Genomic DNA, 8,688 nt, shown 5'->3' with positions numbered 1-8,688 from the left:
GTATCCTTGGGGAACCTTCTAGAAGGGTCCCAGCCGATTTGGGGAACCTTCTAGGCCCAGTTCTTTTGACCCGATTATGGAGATTCTGGGTCTGAAAAATCAAAAGCTAGAAAGAACTCGTTTTGATTCTGTAGAATCGTCAAAATCAGACCACAATCGACAGTGCAACCGAAAAGCAGCGTTTTGGGTCGATTCTGGCGATTCTGGACCTCCCGCAAATGAAAACGTTTGGGTTTTCAGACTGTACCCCTATCTCACCATGAAATTACAGGCAAAATGCCCTTCCACAGCCCGACCGACCGCGGCCCAGAAAACACATCGGCCGCTCGCTCCCCTGTCCTCGCTCGATTCCCCCCTCGCTCTGTTTCCTCCAGCCGCCGCTAGGGTTCCTGACCCGCCGCCCCTCCTCCCTCGAGCCCAGACGCGCGCCTTATCGGAACCCTGCCGGAGCAGACGAGCGCCGCCCCGACGCGCCCATCCGGCCGGCCGAAGCAGTGCTCAGCGCCGCCTCCTCCGACCCCCATCCCGCCAGCCCCTGAGGTCCTCCGCCCCGCCGGCTCCGACCGCCCTCCCCGCCGTCCTCCGCCGGCCCCGACGAGCCCATCCAGCCGGCTGCTGCTGTCTTCTATCCGCTGCCTCAGTGAGCCTCTCTCTCTCTCCCTCTCTCTTGTATTTTCTCTGTACATGGAAGAGTGGATGGATAGATGGATGTAGATGATTTGTAGCTCTTTTCTGTACATGGAACAATGGATTGCTAGATAGATGTAGATGATTTGCTTGATTGATGGATGGATGTACATGATGTTAGTTTATTTGTTAGATTCTTCTCTGTACAAGGAACAAAAGTTCTTTTCTGTACTGTGTAGGTAGATGATTTTTTAAAATTCTTTTTTCTACTACAATTGCTCAATGCTAGTTGTGAGTGGTTCTGTGTTGCTACTGCTTTGTGCTAATGATAGACGTTGTAGATGGAGAAAGAAAAGAAAACCAAGCCCCCTAAATTAAACTGAGACAGTGCAGCGCATACCATTTTTATGGATGCATGTGTAGAGGAGGTGCGAGCTAATAACCGTGGTGGCACCACTTTAACCGACATTGGAAAAGCTAATTTGGTTAGAAAGTTCAATGAGCGCTCCGGGAGAAATTATTCTTCTGACCAACTGAAGAATAGATGGGATATATGTAGAGCAGACTACAGTGTATGGAATACATTGACTCAAAAAGCAACTGGCATTGGTAGAGGTGAATATACAAAGACCATTGCAGCTACAGATGAGTGGTGGCCATTGGAGATAAAGGTATTTTGTTGCCATGTCATTCATTCAAGTAGTGAGTGATGTTCTTCTACCATTATTTAACCGTGAGTCCTGGTATATGATTGCAGGCAAATCCGTTAGCTGCGAAGTTCCGGTATGCTCCACTAGCAGAGGAGGACAAAATGAGAGAGGTGTTTGATGCTTGTTGTGTCACAAATGAACATGCTAGGGTGCCAATTCCCACATATCAAGGTGGTTCATCTCGCTTTAATATGGATGATGATTCAGGTTTTGAAAGTCATGATGTCGAAGCTACACCTCGTACGAAGCGTGCCAAGATTGGGAAGAAGATGCCATGTTCTTATTCGCCAAGTCCTAGGATGAATGAGAAGTGGTCAAATGAAAGTGTTAAAACTGATGCACTTGTACGTATGGTTGACCTCTTTGGTGCAAGGGAAAAGAGAAAGGGAAACCTAGGAGAGGATACAACAAGAAAGGAGACTGGAGACATGATGAACATGGTGATTGCAGATGGTGCTAAACCTGGGAGTGATGTGCATTTCTATGCTTCCCATCTTATGTTGGAAAGGAAATATCTTGATATTTTCGTAACATTCAAGGATCATGAACCTAGTGCAAGGCTTCGATGGATAGAGAGGACATGGGAGCTCAACAAAAATAAGTAGAACCCAACTATTTGCTTTGAACTTGTAATGATGTGAACCGATATGTATCATTTGCTTCCAACCATTTGCCTCGAAACATGTAATGTTGTGTACCCAGTCCTTTGCTTCCAACTTGTAATGTCCTGAACATGTTGTTTGCTCTCATAATGCAATGTTCACTTGTTCAGAACATAATTATTTGCTTTGGAATTGTATTGTATCATGTAGAACTATTGTTGGTAATTTTGTATGTTGTTGCTAAACTCTCCTGTGTATGTTTATGTGGCAGATGGACACTTCAGATGAATCTTCAGATGGATCAGATAAGGAATGGGATTTGGCCATGTTTGCATGTGCTATGGAAGTGGGGTCGCCAAGTGAGAGATTGCCGTATGCACCAAGAAAGTCACACCTTGTTACAGGCCTCCAATGGGTGGCAGAGAAGGAGCAAGATGCAAAAGCTTTCTACTCTACGTTCAGAATGAGGAGGTCAGTTTTTTACTCATTGCATGAATTGTTGGTTGAGAAGTACGGGCTTAAGTCAACTTGCAACATATCATCGAAAGAAGCATTGGCACAGTTTTTATGGACTTTGGGGACGTGCCAAACCACTAATAATGTAGCAGATCGGTTTGGACATAGTCGTTCTATCATCAACAAAAAAATTCATGAGGTTTTGGAGTGTGTGGACCGCATGGCTGGTGATTTCATTAGGCCTATTGATCCATCTTTCTCTGAACCGCACCCCATACTAAGAAAAACAAAGTTCTGGCCTCATTTCAAAAATGCTATTGGAGCCATAGATGGAACACACATTGAAGTGATTGTGCCTAAGGAGTTGGAGCCACAACACAGGAATAGGAAAGGGGTTACAAGTGAAAATGTCATGGCAGTCTGTGATTTTGATATGAGGTTCACTTTTGTTGTTCCTGGATGGCCCAGATCTGTTCATGACACACGTGTATGGAGCGATGCTATAGTTCGTTATGATCATTTTTCACAACCTCCCACAGGTAATCTCTTGTATGTATTTTGTTATGTACATGATGGTACGTACTACATTTCTAATAGCTTATGATGTTTTACTATAGATAAATATTACCTTGTGGACTCCGGATATCAAAACAGGGTTGGATATCTAGCACCATATAAAGGGCAACGATACCATGTACCAAAGTTCCAACAACACCCACCCATTGGTAGACATGAGACATTCAACCATCGTCATTCTTCTTTGCGAAATGTCATTGAAAGAACGTTCGGTGTTCTCAAGATGAAATGGCGAATTCTTGGAGGCATACCACGGTACAAACCGGAGAGCCAAAAGATGGTTGTCACTGCATGCATGTGTCTCCACAACTTCATTCGTGATAGCAAGTTGCATGATGAGCATTTTGACAAGTTTGACAATGATGCGTATATGCAGCCCCCATTGCCATTTACAGGCGCCAACGCTCTACCACTAAAAGATGATGGTACCATGGCCGAAACACGTGATGCTATTGCTACCAGTCTTGTACCATGAGATTAGTCAGTCTATTTGTAATAATATTTAGCATCTTCTTTTGTAGCAAAGTCAACTTGGAAACCTTCTTTATTGTAATATTTAGCAAGCTAAAATATTCATAAATCGTATTCATGCTCATATTCGACGATAATTTGTTCGAAACAACCAAGTGTTAGCAATTCAACACTCAGTTTTAGTTCAGAGACATTACAGACATTTCAGCATACAACTCATCCCATAATCAGAAATCTCAGAAAAGAACTCGATGGCTGATTCTGAGAGAAGCTGATTCTGTGGGAAGTTTCCCAAAAGCTGATTCTGGAGAATCAAAAGCTAAAAAGAACTGGTCCTAGAAGGGTCCCTGAAACGGTTTGTAGCGAGCGGGCGGGAGTTCGAGTCCAGGCGTCTACTTAATTCTCTTGAGTTTTTTACATTCAGCCCCCGCAAATGGGCCGGCCCGTTTTGTGCGCTCTTCAGCGAAGGATCCGTTGATTGCCGCTCGCGAGCGTCCAGCAGGACCTCTCCCTATTTCTTGCTTTAAGAGAGCACATGGGACGCCACGCGTCAGGGCCCCCAGATGAGCCGGCCTAGCCATGCCGGAAGCAAAGGCCTGTTTTTTTTCTATTTTCAGTTCTCATTTTTTTACTTTATTTTTGTATTTTTTATATTTTAAAATATTGTACTAAAATATACAAAAAGACACTTTTCAAAAAATACATTTTAAAAAATGTTGAAATTGTTGAACGAGTATTTGCAAAATGTTGAATACGTATTTGAAATGTTGAATAAGTATTTGGAAATGTTGAATAATTATTAAAAATTGTTGAACATGTATTTAAAAATGTTGAATAAGTATTTTAAAAATGTTGAATAGGTGTTCAGACAATGTTGAGCGTGTATAAAAAAATGTGATTACTTATTAATAAATGTTTTGACATATATGAAAATGTAGAGAGAAAACAAAAATAACACATAAGAAAAATCAAAAAAGAGAAAAAAAATGGAGAAGAAATGTTAGACGTGTATTTGACAAATATCTCTAACATATACAAAAATGTATTCTAATAACCAAAAGAGCAAAGAAAACCGAAAAAAGAAACAAAAAAAGGAAAAAATAAAATAAAAAACAAATAAACAAAATGCAAAAAGAATGAAAAACAAAGAAGAAAAAAATCAAATAAAAGAAAAAAGAAAAAGATCTCGAAGAAAACGGCTCGAGTAGCCTCAAGTAGGTGGCGTCACTTGTTCTTACCGCGAAAGGAGGTTGGGCAAAGTGGCTAGTGCAGTGTGCATACAATCTGAAGACCAGGAGTAGCCTCAAGTTTTTTTTTGAGACAATCCACGAAGCTATTTATTCACTCGTCACAACGTTTACATGGACGAACTGAAGTTCACCAGGGTTGCCCAACCAAACATGCCGACCAATCCCTAGTTTCAAAACATGCTTCGCTAGACTGCGAGCCTCGACATTCAAGCTCCTAAACTCATGCACAAAATTACATAACTGAAAACTACGAGAGTATTGCACGGTCTCACGAATGATAGCCCCATAGCTAGGGCTACTCTTTTGCTTGATATCGTCCACAATGCCTTTGCACTCATATGCAATGTGTATCGCCTGTAGCTGGAGGTCCTCTGCTAGTGCCATTGCTTCCCGGACCGCCAACGCCTCAAGAGTAGCAGGATCAGATATAGAATTGAACACGATAGCCGATGCTCCAAGATACAGATCCTGCATATTGCAGCGATTGCACCAAATTTCGATCTCCTCAGAGTGGCAGCATCAACATTCACTTTCATCATGCCTGAGGGAGGTTTAATCCAGCCTGTTGGCCTCACCCTCACTGAATGCGCAACTGATCTCTCCGGGCTCTTGACAATTTGGATATCATTCAGAAAGGAATTGATAAAACAATGGGTGGAGTAGGGGCTCTGAAACATATCTTCGTAAATTGCCTTTCGTCTTGCTGCCCAAATAGCCCAGAAGGTGGTCGTCATACGGACAAAAAGATCGATGTACAAGGCTTTCTTCATGGCAAAGAGCCAGTCCTTAACACTATCAGTGTCGAAACGGCTCACCTGATCCAATATCTCCTCATCCGCAAGTGCCCAAACACTACAAGCCATCGGACAGTTCAATAAGGCATGTCTCCACGAGTCTCTCGCGCCACATAACGCGCATGCTGATGACGTTGACATATTTCTATGCTCCAAAACGTCGGCTGTTGGAATTGAGCTCCGAGCTAATCGCCAAAGAAACAACTTGATTTTAGCAGGTACGTCGGTTTTCCATAGCTCTGTCCATTCCGTTTTTGCATTATCCGCCGCCGAAGAACCATCATGTTCCTCGATCCAGTCCTCCCTCGAGATCTTGGTTTGCATAATAATTCTGTAAGAAGATTTGACAGAGAATGAACCTCTCTGCTCTCCGCTCCAAGCCCAGAAATCCTCTACGTTTCTTGTACATAACGGGATAGCTAGCACTGCTTCTGCATCAATGAGCAAGAACACCGATCGGACAAGCTGCTCATTCCAGCTCGCTGTTGTCGTGTGCATCAATTCTGAGACCAACTGTGGAGGATTCAGAGTAAGCGGTGCAATGGGCCTCATCATCCCCGGTGGAGGTAACCAGTTCTGTGTCCATATATGCGTGGTTTGCCCGTTACCAATCCTCCTGATAAGGCCTAGCCTAAGCATATCTCTTCCATCGAGTATTGCTCTCCAAATTTGTGATGGTCTACTGCCAAGCTCCACCTCCATTACAGATGAGTGAGGAAAATAAGCTGCCTTGAGAATCCGCGAGCTTAGTGAATCAGGATCCTGAAGTACCCTCCATGCTTGTCTTGCTAACAAAGCAAGGTTAAAAACCTCCATGTCCCGGAAACCGAGGCCTCCAAGATGTTTTGTACGTGTCATAATGTCCCAAGCCACCCAAGCTGTTTTACGTTTCCCCGCTTTACTCCCCCACCAGAATTGCGAATGATGGAGGAGATATTCTCACATAGGCCTCTGGGCAATCTAAAACGGGCCATCGAGTAGACTGGCAGGGCTTGTGCCACTGCTTTAATTAAAACCTCTTTTCCTCCAACCGATAAGAGCTTTTCCATCCATCCCTTCACCTTTTCCCACACTCTATCTCTGAGATATTTGAACGTGCTCATCTTGGATTGCTCCATATCCGTTGGCATGCCCAAATAGCGCTCATTCAATGATTCATTTTGGACGTGTAAAATTGCCTTGATAGTGTCTCTCAACTGTTGCGGGCAACCTTTACTGAAAAATATGGACGATTTGTCATAGTTGATATGCTACCCCGATGAATTACAGTACAACTCCAGAAGGTTTGAAACCTCAACTGCCCCCTCTGTACTCGCCTTGAATAACAACATGCTGTCATCCGCAAAGAGGAGGTGGTTAACAGCCGGAGCTGTGTTTGCCACCTTAATCCCCTCAAGCACAGACGACTCTGAACTGGTTTTTAGTAGGCACGAAAGGCCCTCTGCTGCAATCAAGAAAAGATAGGGGGAGATCGGATCTCCCTGTCTGATGCCTCGTGAAGGTTTGAAGGATTCAAGTTTCTCTCCATTCATACTCATAATAATATTTACCCATTGTTGTGCAAAGCCCATTTTGATCATGATAGCCTGAAGATAGGACCACTCCAGACGGTCATAAGCCTTCATCATTTCCAATTTCAACGCACAATGACTGTTTCTCTTTGCTTTACTTCGCTTCATAAAATGCAGGCACTCATAAGCGCAAATAATATTATCGGTGATCATCCGACCTGGGACGAACGCAGATTGCTCTTCTGAAATTATGTCCGGCAAGATAACTTTCAACCTGTTTGCAATAACTTTGGATGCAATTTTGTATAACACATTACATAAGCTTATTGGACGAAATTGTGTGAGGAGCGTTGGATTCATCACCTTGGGAATAAGAACGAGCACCGTGTCATTTACACACTCTGCACTTTCCTCCCCCTTAATGATTCGCAACACTGCCATTGTGACCTCATCTCCACAGATTTCCTAATGTCTCTGATAGAAGTGTGCTGGGAAACCATCTGGCCTTGGTGCCTTGGTCGCTCCCATCTGAAAGAGCGCCGTCTTGACTTCCTTTTTTGTATACGGTGCCATCAACATATCATTCATATTATGCGTCACTTTCATGGGTACATGTTGAAGGACCTGTTCCATATTTGTCACCCCCTCGGCGGTATACAGGGTCTTGTAGAAATCTGTTACCAATTCCCTTAGCTCAGCCGGGTCCTCAACAATCACCCCAAGCGCGTTAGCCAATGCTTTTATCATGTTTTTTTCTCCTCTTACTCGCTCGAAGATAAAAGAATTTAGTATTTTTGTCCCCCAATAATAACAATTCTATTCTGGAACATTGCCTCCACATAAGTTCTTCGCGATGGTAAAGTTCAACCAGTCTCTCGTTGATTTTGATCTCAGGGTGTGTTGGTCCTGTCCTTGTGGGATGCCCACGCATCCGGTCAAGATCTTTCAACAGCTGTTTGATTTCTTTTCGGACACATCCAAAAGTTTCTCTGTTCCACTTGCCTAGATTATTCGCCGTGTCATTGAGTTTAGTCCGTAATTCCTCCAGGCTCAAGGCCAGCTGATCAGCGCTCCAGTAATGCTTCAGAGTGTCATTCCATTCACCGTGTGTTACCCACATCACCTCGTACCTGAAAGGAGGCTTTGCTGGAGGCCTAACTTGCTCATCGTCCATCGTGATCAAGATCGGACTATAGTCAGAAGTGGCTGCAGTTAGATGAGTCACCACTGCATTCGGAAATTTCACCATCCATTCGGAAGAAGCAAGCGCTCTTTCCAAACGGACCCGGGTGTAGCTGCCCCCTGTTACCCTTTTTTCAAAGGTCCAGAAGTTGCCCTGATAACCAATGTCCTCCAACATGCAAACATCCACCGCCTCTCGAAAACCCTGGATTTGGGCATTGCTGCGTTCCCCAACTCCCTGTTGTTCTTCTGGACGTAGAACTTCGTTAAAATCACCAAAACAAATCCAAGGGAGAGCACTAGAACTTGCAATCCCTTTCATCGTGTCCCACGTCTGGTGGCGTAACTGTGTCTGTGCCTCTCCGTAGAAACATGAGGCACGCCAGGGATCATGGCCCGGTTCCTCAATCTTACAATCTATATGATACATTGAGTAGCCCAAAATTTCAACCTTTATTGGATTATTCCAAAATATCCCAAGACCACCATTGCGGCCTTGACTGCTAACA

The 8,688-nt window shown here is 43.9% G+C and overlaps 1 protein-coding gene across 2 annotated transcripts; it reads left to right on the top strand.

The window, feature by feature from the left end:
- Nucleotides 1-306: 306 nt before the first annotated feature.
- On the top strand, nucleotides 307-2,119 carry LOC125507179 (L10-interacting MYB domain-containing protein-like). 2 transcript variants are annotated; one of them, XM_048671845.1, is made up of 3 exons: nucleotides 307-640; nucleotides 969-1,298; nucleotides 1,385-2,119. In XM_048671845.1, exons 2-3 carry the CDS (start codon nucleotides 1,035-1,037, stop codon nucleotides 1,940-1,942), a joined length of 822 nt encoding a protein of 273 aa, XP_048527802.1. In that variant the 5' UTR covers nucleotides 307-640; nucleotides 969-1,034; the 3' UTR covers nucleotides 1,943-2,119. The 2 variants fall into 2 exon arrangements, with proteins under 2 accessions (XP_048527802.1, XP_048527803.1); XM_048671846.1 differs by lacking the exon at nucleotides 307-640 and having other exon boundaries at nucleotides 648-1,298.
- The last annotated feature ends 6,569 nt before the right edge of the window (nucleotides 2,120-8,688 follow it).

This window comes from Triticum urartu, chromosome 5, assembly GCF_003073215.2.
Source record: "Triticum urartu cultivar G1812 chromosome 5, Tu2.1, whole genome shotgun sequence".
NCBI lineage: Eukaryota > Viridiplantae > Streptophyta > Magnoliopsida > Poales > Poaceae > Triticum > Triticum urartu.
The sequence above is the reverse complement of the archived record's forward strand: the minus strand, read 5'-3'. Positions and strand labels throughout refer to the sequence as shown.

Bases quoted from the DNA above. Each gene is read 5' to 3' on its own strand.
- LOC125507179 (XM_048671845.1), top strand. From the start codon at position 1,035: ATGGATGCATGTGTAGAGGAGGTGCGAGCTAATAACCGTGGTGGCACC. The intron at 1,299-1,384 runs GTATTTTGTTGC...ATATGATTGCAG, and splicing joins GGTGGCCATTGGAGATAAAG to GCAAATCCGTTAGCTGCGAA.